This window comes from Rhopalosiphum maidis, chromosome 4 (genome assembly GCF_003676215.2).
Source record: "Rhopalosiphum maidis isolate BTI-1 chromosome 4, ASM367621v3, whole genome shotgun sequence".
NCBI lineage: Eukaryota > Metazoa > Arthropoda > Insecta > Hemiptera > Aphididae > Rhopalosiphum > Rhopalosiphum maidis.
In genome coordinates, this window is record NC_040880.1 from 37,118,833 (window position 1) to 37,143,962 (window position 25,130).

Here is a 25,130-nt window from a genome sequence, read left to right on the forward strand (position 1 = left end):
TGTATATTTTAAGCGATATCGTTATCGTCTTCAGCCAACGTCACGAATTATTATCGCTGTTGATAAGTACGGGATGGCCAGTGTGACCAATGTGATAGAAATGTGTTCTTCACTTGTTTTTCTGGGGAATACGTGTGTATACTCGTTACATATTTATTCTATTATACTCAAATAAATATGCGACGTGTATACTCGCGCATGTGTAGATAACGAATATCAAATTCTCAAAAAGAGACGTCGCTAATACTGGCTTCTCATTATTTACACAGCGAGAATATAGGCTATGGCTCCATCCATGGTATACGATTTAAAGTAGAAAGATGCTTGCTATATCCGAATTTGGATGTTTTCGCTAAGTGAACAGCCCATGAAACAGAATAGATATTGAGATATGTATATCTACATATCTGTGGTTTATAATTATTTATCAATGAATTAATAATAAATCATAATGAATCCGATACGGATCGTACGGTTCCTTGGTATATTATTACCTATGTATTTATTGAACACACGATATTGAATTAAAAAATATCGATACACTATTTCTATCCTTGAAAATGTAGTATCTCTACGTTCTGGATTCTGATTGGGCCGTTACACTCGTGCCAGTCGAGTCATGTCGGTCGTCACTCACCTGGCCACGCTGAACGTTCGTGGCTCGTCTTTCGATCTCCTCCCATCATATCCATCCAACCATTAACTTATCAATAGCCTGCTCAGCTGCTGTTGCTGTGTGCATGAAGCATGAATTAGATTAACCTTAGTTCGTGGCATTAAGTGTAGTGGAGCCACGCCCCTGCGCAATACGCATAAGTCGGGCGACTCTTCAACGACAAAGAAAATAATGCGTAGTGACAAGCGCCCTACTATTTTACTTTTAAAATCTATCGATAAACCATTACCAACATGAACGCACGAGTTTCGTATATAGTTCAGTTTTTCATGGTTGGCATCGTTGGAAGTTTCTTTGCTTGCTCGATGCCTATTGGCTATTGCCTAGTATTCAGTAATAAGTTGCCATAGTATAGTACTTTACAGAGGTACAGTCAATTCAGTATTTCAGTCTACAGTTGTCAGTTACAGTAGTACTGGTACACTTCTACACTTTAGTTACGTCGTTGTGTGTACGTCGCAGCCGCTGTTTGTCGAGTGTCGCAGCCATATTGGAGTTAGGACGTACGAGATCAATTGATCACCATAAGTCAAAACAGTGACAACGACGAGAAAAATTAATTTCAACAATTTTGCTGCGTAAATTACAACCGACAGGAACGAGCCTACAGCGACAAATTATTTTGTTATTGCCGAAATCGCTCTACGTGCGCACAGTTAAAACAATATTATTGCCATCATCACGACAGGTTAAGTCTGATACCGTTGTTACGTCGAGCCGCCGCTCGAAATTGTCGTCGTTTATATTTCGACAACAGTTAACTATTTTTTTTTTATTGATTTCCGTTTTTACATAATATATAACTATCAAATCTTCCTCTGCGCTCATCTAGCCATCAGTGCCATTAAGATTGTTTTTTGTCTGGAATATTGTACCGAAGAAAAATCCTAAAACCGTTTCAAATGAAGGTCATAGGTGCCGATACATACTCAAAGATTGTTACGATGACTGAACTGTTTTATTATTTCCACGGCGGCAACGCGCCAGCTAATCGATATCGTCAGTAGACGACCGAGTCCGCCATTTTGAACTGTTTATCAACGAAATTTAAACACAGATTTATGTTCACGTGGAGAAGCGTTACAACAAGCACTCAAGCGCCAAAGTCCACCACGTACGCCGCTCACATTGCACGTCATACATCCATTCTCTGTCGGGACGATCGATTTTAAATTAATTTTATTTCTATTTTTACTGCCTTCCTATAGACAGGAAAACATAAAAAAAAAAACGCAAACACAACTTCGATGTTTTATAGTATTTTTAAATTACGATATTTATTTTTGTGAAAGAAAGACAATTAGTGCCAAACCATTGTATAAATCGTATTTTTACGTTTACGTTCAGAGACGCACAACAAAAACGCCATGGTAAGTTCATGGGCCTTATATTGACCTGCCCTATAAAATTATTTGACCTCGGGTTGGAAGTGACTATGTGTTAAAGTTTGAATGGAACACCTACTAGTCCGACCCGTTTAAGAAAGTTAAGATATTATTTAACGTTGAACTAAAATGGTATTACAGTGATAGGTAGTTTTAATTGTGTTTTTATTTATTTGCTAATGTATTCCTTTGTATCCTTTCTCGAAGAAACTGAGCTAAAATACTCGAAACGGGTTAGCCATTCCTTGAACGAAAAAAATAATTAAGATGTGTTATTTATGTTCCACTTTTTATTTTTGAACTTCAGTATTAACCGAGCGCCGACGCCCGACAATATTCGTTACATCATTTGAAGTCAGTTCATGTATTTGCGATCTTTATTAATTCTAAAGACGCATTCCCATTTCAATTTCATCTTATTAAAGAAATTTTATTCTCCAGTCCTTTTTGTATTTGTCTATACAGTATACACCGATCATTCTTTCTCACTATCACTGTATTACTATAAAGGGTGGACTTCATTGCGAATAAACATTGTAGCTACATAGTTATATTGAAATTTTTTTTAATTACGTGAATAATTTTAGTACGTCATGAATTATCATAATGAAAAATGACAAAAAAAACTAATTCAATCTGCTACTTATTTTAACTTGTAGAGTTTTCAAGGTAGTTAATATAATATTTTGTCACTCCTCATCCGAGTTATATTTATTTAAGGGTGCGAGTTTTTATTGAAATATACAACTGTTACTAATTAACGCTTTAAATCACAAATATAACTGGCTGATTTGGTAAGATCTCAAATAATAAATTCAGAATTAAATATTTATTTAATCGTTCCGTTCCCATATAAATAAGTTTCACATGTTAATTAAAAGTTTCAGTTCTTTTCTTATTAATTAATGTATTCATAGGCCCTTTATGACCCTATTGTTAATTATTTTAACTGCATTTAATTTATATAAAGTACTTTATGCTTTCACAACAAATTATTTAATTAAATATTTCTAATTTCAGCCACCAATTGATCCCATGCAGTTATTAAACTGCTTAAAAGTTTTGCTAAATGAAGATTCTGGCGGTCTCAAAGGGCCTCCTGAAGCAATGCAAATATCCAGGTAAGCAATTTTAAAAAAACACAATATGTATAATGTATTCAAGACCGTAACCTGGGTGAGAGTCCCTCCACCTAAATTTTTAAAAGCAGTGGTGAATATAGTTTATTGACTATACATTTTCAGCATTTATATTTTAAAAAAAATGTTGAACCCTTTTTTTCCCCGTATTTATTTTTCAGTTACGGCCTTGAATGTATTGGAATTTTAAATTATTATGTCTGTGACATAATTGATATCTATTTTAAAATAGGTAACTGATTAGTATTTACTGAACCTTTTTATAATCTGAGTATACAATATAAATAAAGATGGATTAAATAAATAAAATTGTTTTAAAATTAAAGAACAATAGAAAAAAAAAAATTAGGGAAATAAATTAGAAATACAAATCATCAATGTAAGCAAGTATTAGAAAAAGATTTAATTAGAAAATTGAATTTACTTGGAATTAAAGTATGTAATTACTAAAATTATTACAAATATTCATTGACTTAAATGCGAGGTAGGTATGCCAAGTCAGCTGAAAAACAAGCTATTTGACAAGTTTTGATATTTAATGTAGTAATCTGTATGTTATCTTCTAATGTTTATTTTACAATTAAGGTATACAGATTTTTTTTTTAATTTAATTTACATATTATGGATTAACATTTAAATGTTAATTAACATTTTTTATCCTTTTACATAATTATTCTTGTTATAATTTAAAAGAAAACCTTATTGTTTAACCTATATCACTGAATAGTATAAGTGAAAACTATTCAATTATTTTAGATCTTGAGCAAAGTGTGGAGTTTAATTCACTTAACAAATGTTGCTACAATTTCAGTAATATAGTTTGTGTTGTTATTATTTTTAATATCATTACATAATACACCCTAATCATAAACATATTGTTTAAAATACAATATTTTACATGATTTTAAAAGATGTTTAATTTTAATTTCTGTGTTTTTAAAAACTGTATCAATAACTTTTACAGTTGGTACTGTAACAACAATAAAAGTTCTTGGCTGCTTAATTAATTAATCATTTCAAATGTACAGTAACTTATAATTTAAGTAAATTTGTTAATATTGATTGTATTATCAATTTGTGCTGCTGATCTTAGTGGTCAGTAATGTCATGATTTGGGTTTGCGTAAGGTTATAAAATTTCATTTGCCCCTCTAAAAAGTTTATTATATAAAACATTACATATAACATATTTATTCCTTGCTTTGCATACAATTTAAAACTCAATTTAATAATTTACCTGTTGCTCATACATTATTAACCTCACATCTGGTGGTTTAGTTTGTTATCTAAAAACTATAGGTAGGTATTTACCAATACCTATCTATCCATTTTACTGTAAATTGATGTCTTTATAAAAAGATCAAGATATTGACAAATTTTTTGGTAAATATCCAAAGTAGGATGAAAATGGTGCAAATTTTTATCGTGTTATGTGTAACCCTTAGTTCAAAAATTATATAACAAATTAATTTTTACCTTAGTGGATTGAGGGTCAAATATTAATTAAAATATAAAATAAAAATTTTATTTTGTTCTATCGTGTTTAATATAACAAAACTACATTGAATTCCTTTTTATCTTAATAAACTATTTGAATTGGTAAATTTAACTTCTTATAATAATTAGCTTGTAAAAAATATTTATCTAATTTCTTTATATAAACATTTTTATATTTAAGTTTCATAAAAATGATAAATTATTAATTTTTACTATAGCTAGTTGATTATAATCAGGCAAATACATATTTTTTTTTGGTTAGTCATAGAACAATGAAAGTAAGATACAAATTTCCTTCACTCATTCCTGATTTTGAACAAGACATTTTATTTTGCTAATTTACAGGCATATTTTTACATAATAAAGGAAATAAACAATATATAACTCAGTAAAATTACAAATATGAGAACAAAAACATATATTTTTATTTTCAAATTATAGATACATTGTTATCACCAATGATATTAGACAATTTTTCTATTCATTTTCAACAATTTAGTTAGTTTTAAAAATATTCAGTGAGATATACAGATATATTATTCTGCAACTATTGTATATGTTTTATTTACATTCCAGAGTTGACCAATAGTTCCTTAATACCTCCTAGCATATTTTATAAAAAATATAAAATTTTGTTGACAATTTTATTTTGCACATTTAAGTATATTTGACTTTTGAGTCATGATTATAACTTTTAAAGTATTGAGAAAAACAATTTTAAACGATAGAATATCACCTTTTTAGTAGCTATTGTAATTTGTAATAGATAATTTTTATGTTTAAAATATTTAATTTTCAAAATGAGAAACATAAAAATTGTTCCGTAGCTTTTTTCTATATTGACTAACATTATATTTGGTTTTCTAAATTTTATATGACAGATGTTGGGGATCATATTGGTTCTCACTTGATCCCAAATATTTATTTCACATAACATTTATTAGAGTTGATTGTTAGTTTTTAAATAAACTGATTATAATTATTATAGCACGGAAAGAAAACAATTTCTTGAGTAAAAAAGTAATAACTGAAACTACACTTTGTTATGAATAGAACTTAACAAAACAACTTTTATTTTTCCAAAAAAAAAAAAGTAGGTGTTAAAAAAAATTTAGCTAATAGGTAGTTTGATTATAATATCAAGTATTTCAAAAAATAATATAAACAAAATTCAAAATTAGGATAAAAGATCTTTTTATTTCTTGGGATAGGTATTTTTTAAAAATTCTTGTATTAAAACATTGATTTTAAGTTAATTTTGACTAATTTATGTTCTAACAGAGATTCCCAACCAGGCTGCCGCGAAATTATTTGAAATATATTTTTAATCTATAGGGCATAGTGTGCTTCCGGATTTTTAGAAAATGACTATAAGAGTGCCATGAGTCAAAAAAGGCTGGAGCCTCTGTTCTAACATATTTCACAGTATGAATACAATTATAATAATAAAAAAATTATACATTTTTTTTTATTGCATAAAAATATTTATTTTATGAATAAATGTTTCTTGAAAAAAAATAATTATCCTTTTACATTTAATTAATAAACATATTTTATAATACTAACAGTACATACCTAATAATCAGGGCTTGAGACTTTTAGCATTTGAATATTTGTTTGCAGTACATTAAAAGATAGCAGAGTAAGCTATAAATTAGTTTCATACTGAAATGAATGCAACTTTAAAAGTTTTAAGTGTATATTTTCATATTTTTATAATACGAGTAGTAGTTCATATTTATTATTGATAGCAGGGGTGGGAAACTGGTGGCCCACAGACCTCATTTGGAACGCAAACCTTTTTTATCTGGCCCGCGCTACATTTTCAAATTATATCATACAATTTCAAAGTCAATCATTTATACTCTATGCGACGTTTATGCTAAATTAAAATGCATATTTTGAATGACCTTTTTTTTTGCTCTCTTTACTCTGGCCCACTAAATTTTAATTTTCTAAAAATTAGCGCTTTAATAACATTTATTTGCCCATTTCTAATATATAGGTATGTATAATTGTATACACACAGTATATATGTATGTGCGTGTATGTATGTTTATTGACTATACTAGCCATTCATAATTTAATCAATTGTCTATTGATGGATATATTCCGGTAATATGCTGGATATTGTTTTTATTTTATCACATATCTCAATTGCTTTTCTAAAGAACATTGATATACTTGAATGGGAAAAAGGACTATTGTTATTTAAAATCTTTTAAAAATCACAATACATTTTTTTAATTTATATATTTTATAGAACATTGCGCATATTTCATAGAGTTTTTTTTACTGTTTTTAGTACTATAAGTTTTGAGCCCTGTTAAGTAATTTTAATTATATTTATAGTAATAGCCGTTTAATAGCAACACAGATAATGAATACAATTACATTATTGAAACAAAATATCTAGGGACGGACCAGCAATATATTAAAACATTAAAAATCAAATAAATTAGTGAAACAATACATTGTATTCAATATATGTATAATATTCATAGAAAGCATAGTTGTTAAAGTTATTAGACACAAAAAGACAGACATTGATAGATACATATTTTAAATTATAGATAAAATAATTTTTTTTTCATAATAATTAAAACAAATTACTTATTAGAAAGGATTGGTTAATTTACACATTTCATCTTATCCAAAAGTGTTCCTAATAAACAGCTTTTACTGTATATAAATTAATTGGCAGTAATTATTGTTATGCAATTTATCTCGTAATTATTGGGATTTTCAAATATTTACAAACTTCAAAACAATTTTCTTATTATTATTATACTTTTATTTTTCCATTTTATGTAAATTAATTGATAGCAGTTTAAGTTCTACATTACTGCTATTGTCTTTAATAGTTTGTATATAGTGTAAATATACAAATGATAGATTGTTTGATTCCAATTATTTCAAAATTTATATTTAACAAGGATAACTGTTTTACAAATTTGTTTCTATAACTTGTATTCTTGTATTTATGCTAAGACATTTTTATAATAAAAATATTATACTTTACCATTGTATATGTAATCATATATATACATTTAGTTGTTTTAGAAGATTTTAGTGAGAGTTAGATTTTTGATATTATCATGGTAATTGCTGATGATACCAAATGGTATCAATTAAGATAGTCTGCAAATCCCAAATAAAGTCAATTTACCCTTTAATTTAATGCACTACAATTTGGTTTAAACTATTAGTTTTTTGTTAACATCTCCTATAGGTATTATTTCATATGTGTGTACAAGTAGTTCATTGTATCTTAGTTTTTAAATTTTTAAGATTTTTTTTTTAAATCTTAAAAATAATCATTATATGCATATATATGTTAAAAAATATCAAATATATTATAGAATAAATATAAATATGTATTGGTATAATTGTTATTGCTCTAAAAAATATGTTCAGTCATAAACATTTGTGTTTTAGTAAAAACCAATGGTTAGTATCAGTAAAAATTTTAATTGTTTGCATCTGTAAGTGTCAAAATCATATTTAAGTTTTTAATATTTTAATATTAAGGACAATATTTTAAAAAGCTGAAAAATTTTACTTATTTATATAAGTTTAAATACTTCTGAAATTTTGCTCTGATATACCTTTAAGAAGATGTTATATCCACATGTGTTGTCTTTGTCTTACTAATGTACATCATAGCAAATTTGTATTCAGCAGAACACATTTTGTGATGTTTGCTTTAATATTAGAGTACATTTACCTATTATCAAATTTAAAGGTAAGGATACTATCTAGAAAATTTCATATGTTTTTATTGGTATTATGATTTTAAAGTGAGTTATGAACATTTTAAAGTTGTAGTTTTTTACATAACTATAACTCGCTTTAAAAGCAATATGACATTCTCTAGATAATATTCTTACCTTTAAATTTGATAATAGGTAAATTTATCTATGTGTAACTGTACTTAAAAGTAATAGTAGAGCGCTTCAGCTCTTACATACAAATCATCATTGCAATGTCATAATTGTGAACCTTAATGATAAATATATGCTTAATTGTATAAATATTTTGAAGTATAGTTGCATTAGTTAGTTGTATAATTCCCTGTTTTCAAACTTCTTAAATCATATTATGTAAATTTTTATACTATGCAACATACTCTCCAACTGTCAGTCATAGGGATATTGCTATTATAGAATTTTATAAAGCACAATTACTTTATTCTCTGAATTAATTGTTCTATAACCATAAATGTCAATGTTTTTACAATTATTTAATGTAGGTTTAAATTACGATTCAATATTTAGCTGTTATGTATATAATAATTTTAAATGAGTATAATGTAGTTAAAATTTAATTAGATAACTTCAATATATACCTATTATGTAATAAAGTTTAATTGGTTATTTGGTTTAATTCATAGATATAACTTTTTTTTTAGTTTAGTTAATTGTAATTTTACTAATACATTTCAGTATTATGTTGATTTGTATACAGCTTTTATATGTTTTTTTTATGTACATTCTAATCCATATAATTTAATTTTGTAATGATTTATGCATGTTTGTAATTATTTCTTTTTTGTCACATTTTTTGAAAATAGGTATCTATCTTAAAATATTCACCATCCCTAACATCATTTACTAAGTCATGTGTTTTATTCTAACTGTATTATGAATAAATTACAAAAAAATGTGTATTTTTACAATGTAAATTATAGCTCTTGTTTATGAAGATTTATATTATATTAAATTTATAATTATTTTTTTTTATCAAAGGACCATTTTATATTAGTTTCTTATGAATTATTTTGTAAATTATAATTCTTTTAATTTCCAATTAGGTATTATTATACATTAACATTTAGAATATATCTCAACTCTTGCTAATTTATGTCTATTCTAGTCTACTGTTATTTGGTATGGTAGGTAATTAGACTACCCATCAAAAGCACTAGAATATTGGACTTTTTACTTTCCTACCATCATGTATCAAATTATTATTTCTTGGATACTTTTTTTTCACCATATCATCTGACGTTAAATTGATGTCTTATCTAAATCATGTCTTGCAATACTTTTAGGTATTTAAGAGGAGTAGTATTATATAACACTGTTTTTATTATGATATTATCTTATTCTATCAAACAATTTACCAGTCAAACCAGTAGTTTAGATTTCTCCTTGAAAAGTAAATTTATTTAATTTAAAGAAATTTGCTGCTTAACAGAATTATAAATGAAATACACCAGTTTATATTTTTCTATCACAATAACAAGGTGATCAAAGAATACCAATAATGATTTATGCCAACCATAAAACTGATGATTCTCCTTTTTAAAATTTTTATCATATTAATATTATTTTAAATTATAATTAACGGATAAACTGCCTAATCCTTAAATATCTATCTAAATCAGTATAAAACATTTTTGGCTCTATTGACGAGAATCAATAAATTTTTACAACTTTTGAGCACTTGTGGTTTAGCTAGTCAATTTTTATAACTGTATAGAATTTATTTTTGAATGTCTATATCATGTTTTAATGTATTATGATCATTTTTGTTGTTTATTATGCCGTGTATATTATCATTAAAGCTTTAATATTTTTATATTCAAAAAAATTAAATGCCTACTTACCTTCATAATATATTATAAAATATAAATGTTAAATTAAAACAAAAAAAAATAATTTAAATTGATTTTAAAAATATATGTGATATGGAAAGCCGCTTATCAATAATTTCCCTCACCGCCCTTAATGGGTTATTAAAATATAAAAATGCCTTTAAATTTAAGCTTAAGTTATCATCCTTTATAATCCATTTAAATTGTGCATAATTTCATTACACATTTATAATGTTATTATTAAATCTTAAAATTGTACACATAATATATTTTATAAACAAAACCTAAGTTAATGATTTTAGATTCTGAACATAGTAAAGAATGTATTGATTTTACAATGATATATATTTTTTTTGTGTGTTTGTCATCACGGAGTAGAAATAATGCTTTGATTTTTGACTTCATCCCCTTTTTGAAAAGGAAAATTCATCTAGTTGGTAATTTTGGGGGGGGAGGTCAAAAGTAAAAATTTTCCAGTAGTGTTCAAAAGCGTCATGAAAAACCCTGAAAAAGTAACAGAAAAACAGGAATTTTTCTCGCATAACCACTTTTTGACAAAATCGATTTTTGATTTTGCTGTAACTCAAAAACGAATCATTGTAAATACTTAAAACTTTCACCAAATATTTATATTAGCGTTATCTATTTTTACGATTATAGTTTCAAAATATTTAGAATTTTTTTTAAGCTATTAAAGACCATTGAAATTTTCGATTTTTCTAAATTTTTTTTCTTGAAATGCCGATAAAAAAATTTAGCTTTCCAAAAAATCTTTAAAATTTAATAAAAGGTTCATTATAAGTTGTCCTTATTGTAAATAGTTAACATGTTTGTCTATAACCATAAAAGTTCAAATATTTACCTACGTAATATGTCCAAATCTCAGAAATTTGCAAGGAATTTTGGAGTTAAAAATTTATAACATATTTGTGATTTATACCCAATGTTAAAATACCCAAAACAACGTTCTCCATAACTTTTTCTTCAAATAACTACAAAAAATAATTCTAGTGTCAACATAGAAACAATTTTAAGAGCGTATGAAATTAAATTTTTTACGAAATCGCGTAAAATAACGATAATACAGGGTGATTCTTTTATCATTGTACACTTATTATTTCAAAAAATATTTATGTTTTTGAAACCATTTTTTTTACATAGTTTCAAGTTGTTAAAAAACAACCTTTTTATTAAAAAAATCGTATTTTTTATCCTTATATTTTTTTAAGTTTTTACTTTTTTGATTGACATAATTTTAATTTCATATTTTGAAGCTGAATAATTTTCTGAGTATTTTTATGTAAATAAATACTCAGCAAATTATTCTACTTTGGATAATGAAATTAAAATTATTTTGTCATTTAAAAAAGTAAAAAAACTTAAAAAAATGTTTTCAAAAACATGAATATTTTTTGAAATAATGAGTGTTTTATGATAAAAGAATCACCCTATATGTTACAATTTAAATATAGTTAATATTATAAATATATAATATATCTAATTATCCTAGACTGAAAAATCATTTTCCTCCGAATGATAGCCGTCATTGCATTCAAATTTAACACATCCATTATAGTGACTTATTCTCTATCTCTACTATATAGATGAGCGATACCCACTTGCCCACCTTTATATTTTTACTTGAATTTATTTATATTGTAGTGACTACTACAATTTTAAAGTTAAAAAGATGATTATGAAAAGTATCAATCATTATAAATAGCTAAATATTTTTAGATTTATTTAAATACGAATATAATCAATAGGTATTTTTTTTACCTATTAGGTTAGTACCTATTTTATACCTACTAGTTTTTAGGTTTAATTGATAATTTAATTAGTCAGGTGATTGTTGTCTATCATTTATGAGCAACATTTTTTTTAATTTTATGGTTTATAATGCAACTTAGAAAAATATACTCGGTATTTAAATTTATCAACTACTAGTAACAGACAATATAATTATTCTGTTTAATATCTGTCATTGTAATATTTACATCAATGTACATAAATGGGTCCAATTATTCTATGTAGTCAGTTATCTTAACAAATATTTCATGGCAGTTAAATTACCTGAAATATTATTCATGCTTGAAAAGTATAATTTTATTAACCTATAATATATATAAAAAAATTATAATTAAGTTATTATTTTCATATTTTAATTTTGTAAACAATAAATTATTGTAGTTGCAATTTTTTTTTCAGGTTAATGGCAAAATTTTCAAAAAAAATTGTTAGTAAAAGCTTATATGTTTTTATTTTAAAAGAATCCACTCCACATTTATTAAATATGTAAGTAAATACTAATATTTTTTATATTAATTATTTTGGTATTTTTTTTTCTAAATTAAGTTAATAAACAAACATTTTAATTTAATTATTTTAGATTATATACCTATAAAATATAGATAGTATTTTAATGCAGTTATTATTATTAAAAATATGTAGCACTTATAACACCATATTTACATTCTGGTATTATAAATATATTATTATTGCCAATACATAGTTGAAATTTTTAGCAAAACGTTCTTAAACTAAATCAATTTTGATATCTTGTTGTAATGATAAAACAGACTGTGTTATTTGACATTTTTTACAAGTGAAAATAATATTGATATTTTCTATACATTATATTCTTTTAGAAATATCAAAACAAATGTTGAGCTATGCTAGACAATTAAATTTTTACTTTTTAGTTTTATTTTTTATAAATGCCAAAAAAAATAAATACAGATCACTTTCAAATTTAATTCAAGGTCCTTCATAAGTCATAAATTTTTAATACTTGAATTAAAAAAATATATACATTGAGCTAATCTATAATAATTTTTATGAGCATTCTTATTAAATTTTGATGAATTTATTTTTTTTATATTTAATAGCCCAAAAATGTATAAAATATTCAATTTGTGTAGAGATTTATAATGTACTATTAGATTTCTTATAAGTAGTATAAATAATCCAAAAAAATAAACAATTTTAATTATATAAATTTGAAGTTCAAATCTTGAAAAATTATGATACTTAAAGAAAAAATGACATTTTAGTTATTTTTATGTAATTAAATAAATTTATGAGGACTTAAAACTATTGGATATATCATTATATTTTACTATATGAAATGATACTTTCATAATATCAAGATTAATTTTAAGCTATTGCTTATTTATACCGTATTACTAATAATAAAATTAATTTTTTCATCAGTAATATAAATTATCAAATATATATTTTGTTAATATAGGCTGACATAATACTGCCTCTGTTCAGAATCAATTTTTATATGCAATGACTTTAATTTAATGATTATTTAATTCAAATTCAATATATCTATGGTGTATACATAATACCTAATATATTGCTAATACTTATAGGGTATTTATTTAAACATATTCATTTTTAGAATTTTAATTATAAATAAGAATGTTTAATTACACCCTAAATAAAATAAAATGTTCTTTTACATATTTTCATGTATTTTGAAGTAAATCATTTTCTTAATATTTTATCAATAAATATGTATTTTTGTTATTCATTGACATACAAATAATAATTCAATGGAAAATGTATTAATTTAGTTTTAATTCATAAGCAATTGTTATTATAAATTGTAATAAAATATATTTTCATTTTTAAATTTTCAAATTTACATGTTTAAAGTAACATGTTATAGTCTGATTTATTGTAAAAAATCACTTTATTAATACATTTTTCAATTAAATAAATGTTAGGTATATGATAGTTAATTTGTTATTATTTTTTTTTTAGATTCATGGATGCCGGTGGTTGGAATTTAATTTATAATTGGTTAAAAGATGCTGTAGAAACAGATAATATTGTACTAATTCAAGATCTATTAACAATTTTTCATATTGTACCTGTAACAATGGAACGACTAAAAGCTAATGGAGGACCAAAGTTAGTCAAAAAGTTATCCAAAACTCATATTGATATAGGTAATTACTTTATAAAATATATTTTAATTTATTTGAGTCTTGACATTTGATATATTATTTATTAAAATACTTGCAACATTTAAAATTAAATTTATTTTATGCATTCAAATGTTGAGCATTTCTAATGATTTTTTTTTTTTCTATTAAAATTTCAGAAGTGAAATCACTCGCACAACAATTAGTTGAAAAATGGTTAAAGGTAGTTAAAACTGAACAATGGCATAGTATGATGAGTGATAAAGAAAGCTTAACAAAACTTGAAACTCTAGATAACTTAAAACCTGAAACTGGAGGAAATTTAATATTAAGTGTACCTAAAACAGATTCTGGGGTTTCTTCAGAATTGATGAGTGATCCTTCAGATTGTAAAACAAAAATTGACAAATCTAAAAATAAATGTGAAAATGAAAAAGTCAAAGATAGAATTAAAAAAGAAAAAATTAACTTAAATAATAAAACTGAGCTTGACAAAAATAAAGAAAAACCTAAAATTGAAAAAGAAAAGGTTAAAGATGATTCTGACGATGCCAAAGAGAAAAAGCGGCGTATAAAAGATAAAAATGGGAATCCATTTTTAAGAATAATTGGAGAAATGACTGATGAAAAATCTGATGAAGACAAACAAATAGAAAATGATAATTCAAATTTAACTAAACATTCAAATCGACGAAAACAAAATTTAAAAAATCCTTCATCAGGAGAAAGATTTATGAAATTAAAATTATCCAATGATAGCAAAAAAAGCAGTGATTCCAATTCTAGTTCAGATATAAAAAAAGAATCGCGACCATTACCACCGCCAGCTCCAAAACCTAAATTGCCAGAATCTAAGACAATTTTAGAAAAAAAAAATTATTCAATTCATGTAGAAAAAAAAGATTATGTGGGTGATAAAAAACCAACTGTTAAAACGTTTAAGTCAAAATTCCGAAGTACTGGTTTAGAAGAACAAGCCCCACCTCCACCTCATCCTAAATCTAAAGCACAATCTAAAAAATCAACCAAGACTCTATCATCATTACCTTTATCAAAAGCAGAAAAAAGAAGTTTGTCACCTCCATCCGATTCTCCTCAAAGTGAAAAGAAACTTAAGAACTCTCCTTCGGACAACAAGAAACTACCACGTAAGATTTTATATTTTTACTATTCATTTTTTTTCAATTTGATAAAATACTTGAGTGTCAGTGCTTATTGTAAATCTAAAATAGTATTTTGACTTCCTATAAATGATTTAAAAACTTTCTATTTCCAAGTGACAATTTGATCAGTTAGTTGAAATATAGAATACATTATAATTTTCATCAGGTATTTTCTATCTCTAAATTATTATTTGTTTCTGAACTAATTAGTTATAGTATAAAATATTTACATAGGGCATATAAATTTTCAATTGACATTTATTAGTTCAATACTAGAAAATAATTCATGTCTACATTAGAATAAAAATTATATCGGTTTTATAAATATAATAAAATAAAATACAAAAAATCCTAACATTTTATATTTTTATAAAGTAATTTTAAATGTAGCTCGGGCTACCAAGCCAATTATAAATGGTACGTGGGCTGCCAGTTACCCATCCCTGTATTATAGTATGAAGTAATTTTTTTCTATATAGTACCCAAGTTTATTATTTAAGCACTGACACTGATTATTTTCTAGAAAATTTTTGGTTATAAAATATGTTTTAAACAATGAATGAATAATTGTTGTGACAAGTTACATTTCAGGATAAACTTCAGGTGTCTAATGGAACACCTACAGAAATGATCTCTCTAAACATATTGTACTTTTTGTGTATCCATGTATGTACACATGAATATATGAAAATGTTTCATACACATATATACACTTAAATCCATTTATAACATGGTTGATTCGTAGTTAAACCCTCCATATTTCAGACAACATGGAAATTGTATCTTAAATAGACTTTCATAGTGATATTTGAAATATTTTATTGTATTAAACTGTCCACATTGATAAGGTAAGTGATAAAATTATGTGGTTTTTTATGTTTGTTAAACATGGAATTAAAATTAATATTAGATTATTTGTTATCTTAAACTTGTTTTATAAGTGTTGAATACATTAAACAAAAAAAACAAGTAATATAGTTCAGGTTAAATATTTTTTGATTATTGTTTATGAATGATCAACATTTTCATTTAAGTTACATTATTGAAAGTATTACCTAAACTACAGTTGATTAATTTGTGCTTCCACGGTTAAGTCAATTATTTTTGCGAGTATTTATATTTGACTGCAATATTGAGACAAATTAAGTATTAAATCATATTATTTATAATTATATTACATACTTACAATTTTAATAATATTTCCTGTTATATTAACAACATTTCTTATGTTCAAAATCAAATTTATAAAAGTTGCTACCAAATGTGCACAAATAATGTTCTGATTAAGATGTCATATCCACACTTATTACATCTTACAGATCTCCAATAGTTTCTCTATCATACAAACATACAACATAGTGAATTTTCAGCAGAACTAATTTTGTTGTTTAATTTAATATTAAAGTTTTTGACTTATTATCAAACTATGATTTTGGATCATTTTTTGTGCTTATATGTTAATATTTTTTCAATACATATGGATTTTAAAATTGTAATATTTTGCATAGGTATAACCCATCCGGTTCATCTTTTCTATCGGTGATCGTTATGATAACTATCTTTTAATGTAAAGTAATACCAATTGTATTGGTAGTTTGTGACATCAATAGATGGCCAAGATGAACTTATTGGGTTATACTCATAGCTTATATGAAAATTTTACTATTATAGAAAATCCCACAAACAAGCACAATTAATGTGCCTAACTTTAAACATGCTTATGGTTAATTCACTGTGATATTAAAGGTAACTTAAAATTAATCCAATATTTCCTATTTTGTATGTTTGTATAACAGAGCAATACATATGATCATATGGATAATGCCTTAAATGAAATTGTTGTTAATTTTACAATGTTTGCTTGTTCAAACCAAATAAATTATTATTATTCATGTTTTGAATGCTTAGAAAGATTAAATTTATATTTATAAAATTTAATTAGGAATTGCCCATTTTCCTGGTAGTTTTCAAAAACTAGAATATTTGTAAAATTGTTTTAATTTTGATTAAAGCATTATAAATATTATGTATTTTGTATTTGTCCAGGTAATAATAACTTGGAGAAGCATCATCTCACTGGATTGAAATAAGTCAAATGAATTTTATGAACTATATGAATATAATTTGATAGTTCATTTTCATAAATATACACAGAATGTGAAAACTGTGATATTAAATTAGTTTTTAAGTTTTATTAGCATGTCTGACGCAACCTATGTTTGTGTCTCGTGCAAATAAACACATTACTAATTTCAGATACAAGATTTGTTTATTTTTTCATATTCCTATAAAGATGATAATATATATTATATTATATAAATTTATCTTTCAATGAGGATCATACATCTCTACATAAGACTCATGGTTTATCAAAATGGACAAACAACTTGGAAGATGCTGCTTGCGATCATTGTTTTTTCATCGACACTACAACAGTAATCATTTGAAGTTTAGACGTTATAATAGCTGTTTTGTTTATGTTATTTTAGTTAATTTACAAACATTTTCAAGAACAGATAGTGATATATTTAATATTACAAATTTGGATGAAAACTATGTGAATTGTAGTTATAGGGTATTTGAGGTAAAAAAATTTTGACTATTTCATTATACTCGCAAAAAGAAAAACAATAAACATTACATTAACATTAAAAGTGTTGACATTATCGTTAGCATACATTATATAATAATATAAGCTTTCATAAATAAATCAAATGTGCCAATGTTCATTTCAGTTAAAATATGTCATGGTCATTGTCTCTTAAAGCACAGTTTACAAAATAAGAAATTGTAGCGAGTTGTGGTTCATATAGCAATTCTATAATCTGTCTCAAAGTAGAATACGCTATACACTAAGCGGTGACCGATTTTCTAACCGATAACGTGCATCTCCCAAATAACGCCTTAGGTAGTGACCGGTGGAAGGGGTAAAAGTGCGCAGAATTGGTATATTCTACTTTAAGACAGAGTTTATGGTACATTTACAGATTGTCAAGCATGGTCAAGTTGCACAGTAGTTTACCAAGGGTGGGAAAATGACTAATGTGGATCAACACTTGTTGACATCATGTGCCATGTTTTTATTTAGTATAATATAGAATCTGAATCTTCAGTTAATGTTTCAAAACAATTGTTAAGATACATACTCATTGCTTATACATTTTTCAATATTTAAGTCACTGTTATTTATCTAAACTTCGATTTTCAAATAACAACCTATACATATGAAATTTCCAAATAAAATACTCTGATTTAATTAATTTTAATATTATATAATGGATAAGAAATGTTTATCACTCTCCTTATTCTTTCAATAAAACTGCATGTTTTAATTAGAAAATTGAGCCTTTAAAGAAAAAAGGGAAGTAGGTACTTAATTTTTTATAACATTAATTAAATTTTTGCATATTAAAAGTGGGTATAATGAAGAATAATTTTCTATTTATTGACTGAAATGACATACTGATATTTACATATGGATTATATTTTAAGGTATCTATAAAATGTTTCTAAGCACAAAATGCATTTTTATTAAAAATATTTATAAATAATTAAATTAAAATCTATAAACCTGAGTATAATTTAAGTTGTTGGTTGGAAAAAAAACTACAAGTGATATATTTAATAATTGTTTTCATTGTTATCTGAAGAAATTGTTTGATTAATAATAATAAAAAAATAAGATTACGATAAATAGGTTTATATATATACACACCATGGGTATTTTTTAAGCTATTTATAAATAATTAGTATTCTTAATTATTTTTTTTATTAACAATTTATTCATAATCGTTTTAATTTCTCAGTAAAAAGTTTTGAACATTATGTACTAGAATTCACTTAATTTTTTTCTAATAAGAATAAAAAATATCAAAGATATAGTCACAATATTTTTTTGTAATTCAAAAAGTAATTACAGAAAAATTGAGATTATTTAAAGATTAATTTTAAGTTATTTATACCACGAACTTATTTACACAAACTTGGTACGTTAATGCTGATATATATGTAATTTTAGATACAAATTTAGAAATAATTAATAATAATATGATCGATTACAATCGTTTTTTCGTAACAATTATACACATTCATTATGACCCACCTACTAATGAAAAGTTACGCTCGAAACCTACCTACTATGCAGCAGAATTAAATTCCAGTTTTTTAAAAATTATAATCATATTTGTCATAAGTACAAATTTTACCCAAAAACATCAATATTATGACAATAGAATAGAATTAGCAAATATTACAAAACAAAAACAGTATAAATGACAGCCATTATGTGTGTTGTGGTACCTATTTAGTTAATTTAATTAGTTTATTCCTAATTTATCAAAAATATAACATTTTTTAATTAGAATAACATACTGAATTTATATTCTAAATTCAAAAATTATCAATATTCCACAAAACGATAAATTAGTTTAGCATTTTTTCTTGCTGAACAGAAAATTTAAGTATTGATAATATTTAAACTTGTTATTTAATCTTATTTTATATTATGGGTGGAATGATGAATACATTGGTTTTACAATGTTTTTTTTTATGGCGTCTCCTAGGTCAGTTTCACCTTTATAGCATTAATAATTCTTCAGTTTTCAACGTTTTAAGGTGATTTCTGGTAGGAAATTGGATCTAGCTCGTAATTTAGGTGGTTAAAAGTAAAAAAAAAAAACATTAGTAGATAAAAATTAGGAAAACAATTTCAAACAATTACAACCACAAATCTAGTATATTTTCAACAAAAATTATTTTATTTTTATTTTTTTTAAATTTAATAATCATATCTATATATTTGACATTTTCACTAAATATTTAAATTATAATTTTTTTCATCTAATATATAATTTTAAAATCACTTGGCTCCTTTTCTATTTTTAATTACATACAAGGTGATTCTTTTATCATTGTACACTTATTATTTCAAAAAGTATTCATGTTTTTGAAAACATTTTTTTACATAGTTTCAAGTTGTTAAAAAACAACCTTTTATTAAAAAAATCATATTTTTTTAAGTTTTTACTTTTTTGAATGACGACATAGTTTTAATTTCATATTCCGAAGCAGAATAATTTTCTGAGTATTTTGATACATAAAAATCGAATTTAGAGCAATTAGTAGAGTTATACGTATTTAAATTTAGACAAGCAGAGTAGTGGACAAACGTTTTACAGGGTAACTCGTACCACTCCACTCCGCTTGTCTAAACTTTAAATACGTATAACTCATAAACTACTCGCCCTAAATTCGATGTTGTCATTCAAAAAATAAAAACTTAAAAAAATGTAAGGATAAAAAATATTCAAAAATATAATTTTTTAATAAAAACGTTTTTTTTTTTTAATAACTTGAAATTATGTAAAAAAAACATAAATACTTTTTGAAATAATGACTGTACAATAATAAAAGAATCACCTTGTATACATTCAGCATTTTCTATTTTTATTGTTTAATGTATAATACAAATTTATTTGTAAGTTAAAACGGTTATTTACCCAGCACATTTCTCAAAACTACCGTCCCGTATTAAGAGTAATAAAAACAAATTATAAAACATCCTTTGAAGCAGAGATTAACAAATGATCTCCAATAAGAATCGTTTTTCGTATTCAGTGATTTATATCATTGAATTAAAATGTAATATCCATTACAGTACCTACCTTACTCAATGACACGAATTACACTTGAAACAATAATACGTAGAAATGACTTCCAGTCTTTTTTTCATATCAAGATGGTTTCTGTAAATATTAAGTATATAACTGATTAATAATTAAAAATTTATTTTTATTTGTTGATATTCTAAGAAAACATAATCTGTTTCAAAATATTAAATTAAAAATGTGTTTTTTAAAGTACATTAAAGTTAAAAAAAAAACCGTTAATATTCCGGGATTAATTTTTAAACATAAAAAATGTATGATAATTTTCGATAAAATAATTTTTTCGCTCAACCATAATACAAGGATCCTGTTATTCTTAGTGAAATTTAGTTGAATGTAAATCTACGGTAATTTTTTAAATGTACTTGAAGTAAAGATTTTAAAAATTTGCAAATTATTTTGTAAATTTATAAAAAAATTGAATAAGCATTTGAAGCTAAAATTCTTACATTTGATATTTTTTAATCTATAAAATATCTGTAATTACTTTTCAAACGATTTTCTTATTTTGACACAATTCCAAAACAAATAACCGTAAAAACTTAAAATATTTACCAATTATTCATAATAATATCCTATACTATAGTGTTAAAAATATTTTTACTCTCTGTATGACCTCTATTTATAGATATTTCACATTTTATATTTTTAATTGTTGTTTCTTGCTGTAAATATCAGCACCATGTATTTTCATTATTTCTTAATTATTAGTATGTCATGAATAACTTATGGGAACCTTGTATTCAATTTTAGTATTAATTAGTTCCAATATGCGATCAAAAATCACCCTCAAAGTTGAAGATCCGAATATATTTTCGTGTATACACAACAAAATATACCTTGTAATATCCATATATTATTTATCTCTTTGCTTGGATTCTAAAACAAAACATTTTGTAAATATTCTGGTTTTTCGAATTTCTTTTTTTAGTTTTTCCCAATTAAAAAGTACTGGGAGGAATTTTTTATTTTTGGTTCTTTAATAATAACTAAATATAGTTTAGAACTAATATCTATACTCTACCATCTAAAACATTGCTTCGTTCAGAATCTAAAATATAATTTAAAAAAATATATTTACAGCGATATAACAAAAAAACTTCCATAAATACATTTTAGCAAGTAGAATATTTAAGGCTTTCATAAAATTGAAACGTTTAATTTTTATATTTTTTCCGTTGTTATAAACTGTAAATATTTCAAGAGAAAGAAATAATGCTATAGACACACACTAATAATTTTATCATCTAAAGTTTTATAATCAAGTAAATTAATACTCACCGTGAACTTAAATCCTTGTTGTCAAACAAATAACTTGTACATTTCATGTATAACATTAGGTTAATAATTAATTGACATGCAAGACGTTTTTCTTAAAAATGTGCTTCTTTTAAGGAAAAAGAACAGTGCCCAATATTAAGCATATATATAAATACTTTTTATGCCGTGTCAGATATATCGTAGAAATATTTAATTTGATAAATTAAGTTTGATATAAAATATATGATATTGATTAAAATTTTATTAATCTTAAACTTCTTTTGACACATAATATAATTTCTTCTTGAAAAATTAATTATGTTATTAATTAAATGTTGAATTATAATACTGATATTTTCAATTTTTATAAGTTCTTAATTTAGGTTTACAATTTTAAATAAAAATGTTGATATGATGCAAAAAATAAATATAAAAATATGGAGTGTTTTCTATACGTTCTACTATTTTAATGATATAATTTAGTACGATTATTAAGTGACAATATATTAAATAATGTGATTGATGTGTTTGTTCCAGTTTTAAATTTTAATTACCTACCATTTAATTAAAAATAAATTAAAACTGACTAATTTGACTAAAAAAAATTATGCATTTAAATTATCACTTTCTAATATTAATGTTGCTATAAGAAATTTTTTTATTTACTTTTATTGTGAGAAAGATAAACAACACAATGGCTTGATTTTTTTTTTAAATAAAAATTATATTTTTTAACTTTTTTACCAAAATGAAACATAATTATGATATTTTCATTATTTCAGGAGATATCGCAATATAGGTAAATGCTCACGAGAATGTGTATGAATTGAAAATACTAATTTTATTTTTTATTACCTATTACAGTGAAACCTCTCTTAACGAACACCTCTAAAAAGCGGACATTTTTTGGGGAACTGGGATATTTTCACTACTTTTCTATAGGTAAACCTCTAAATAACGAACACTTTTATGGCATTTTAACTTTTGATTTTAATCATTTCTATCGTAAATTTATGGAATAAAAAAATGCATTAACACACGAAATGACTTCGCGTAAAGATTCGAAACCATCTAAAGTAACTGACTTATTTAATATGTTAGTTATTTTAATTTTTTTTTATCTTTTTACCGTCGCATTTTTAAAAATACATAAAAATAAATTTATTATATACCTATGTATAAATAACTTTAAATTAATAAATCAATTTTTTATTTCTCTAATAATGTATTTCTCCCTCTAAAATCTGGACACCTCCAAATAGTGCACAAAATTTTAGCGAACGAGGTTGTCCGGTATTTATTAGACGTTTCACCGTAGTTAACATTTTTATTATTTCTTTAAGATTCTGAGTGAAACGGTAATCGTGTTTTGATTGTATATATATATGCATTTTTTTTTGTTATTAGTCATCATTACCATTTGAAGCAGTACCTACACATCAATACTTAATTTTGAAGCTGGTATCTGGTAGTAAATTAAAGAATTAATCTAGATGGTATTTTATGTCGAAAATCTTAGTAAATAACCGACAGAAAATACAGTAATGAGTAATTACGCAAAATCAGTTGTTGACAAAATCTATTTTGTTTTTATTAAAGAATAGATAACCGTAGAATTCAATTTTTCATCAAATATATTATCATTTAAGTACTAGATATATCATTTTCATGTTACACATATCTCTTCTTAATTTCTTTATTATTAGATCTTTTATTATATTAATAGACATTTGATATGGTTTAGATTTTAAAAGGAATATGATGAGTTTTTTTTTGTGCATAAGTACATGATAAGTTGTGATTAAAATTCTTTGATTTTCAAAAAAAATTTAAAAATTTTGTTTTTTTAGTTACTAAAACAAGAAAGAATAATCGCAGTAAATTTCAATAAATGTTTATATTATCGTTTTTTAGGATATAATTTTCAAAATATTTCAAATATTTTTGAGCTATTGGCATGTAAAATGTTCAGTTGTTTTTAGTTTTTTTATTATAAATGTTGATAAAAAATAATTCGCTGGGTTAGGTTAGGCAATATTTATTATAATTAAATGAAAATAGTTTTTTGTTGTCTCGTTATAGTTTAATAAGAAATAAATGATAAAAATTGAAATATTCACTCAATTATTCATGTTAGCATCCTCTAGATATTTGTACATAACTTTCAAAATATTTTGGCTTTTTTTTTAAGAAATATGACAATTTCTAATCATTTTACGATTAATGTTGACAAATTTAAAAATATCGAAAATATTTAGAATCCCGATTCTGAGTGGTCTCACGTGACAACTTGCTATAGTGGGAATTACTGTGGTAATGTTCGAGTGACGCTTAAAAAAACTTGTGGTTGCTTTCTTTCACTTGATAGGTATACTAAGTCACCATATTTTTTTATAAGCGTATTTGAAATTCAAAAATGTTAAGAAACTGTTCCAAATCGCGAACATTTTATAATTAAAAAATAATTTTCTTTTGATATCCAAAGTTTAAATATGTAATACCAGAACTTAGTATAATAATAATAAAAAAAGTTAACATGAAGCCTGCATAACTTTTTTAGCGTTGCAATTTGATAAATTGATTAAATAATAATATTTAAGTATAAAATAACGATTTGTGATACAACAATTAAGTATTGGTGTGAAATGTGAATATTAGTTAAAAAAATAAAATTAAGTGTTAATTGAAAAATAAATGAAAGGTAATAAATTATTTATCAATGCGTTTGCATGAAAAACAAAATGTGATGAATAGGTGAATGGGATATTGAATAATTGGGGTTAAAAATATATTCTTCCGGTGAAATAA

The 25,130-nt window shown here is 24.5% G+C and overlaps 1 protein-coding gene across 1 annotated transcript in view; it reads left to right on the forward strand.

Annotated features, from left to right (window-relative positions):
- Positions 1-1,052: 1,052 nt before the first annotated feature.
- LOC113549692 (bromodomain-containing protein 4-like) overlaps positions 1,053-25,130 on the forward strand; it is a 28,922-nt gene continuing 4,844 nt past the window's right edge. The window contains exons 1-5 of the mRNA XM_026951103.1: positions 1,053-2,046; positions 3,082-3,182; positions 12,504-12,590; positions 14,070-14,257; positions 14,413-15,381. Of these exons, the coding sequence (XP_026806904.1) occupies positions 2,044-2,046; positions 3,082-3,182; positions 12,504-12,590; positions 14,070-14,257; positions 14,413-15,381 (1,348 nt within the window). The 5' untranslated portion in view covers positions 1,053-2,043. The remainder of the gene's footprint in view (positions 2,047-3,081; positions 3,183-12,503; positions 12,591-14,069; positions 14,258-14,412; positions 15,382-25,130) is intronic.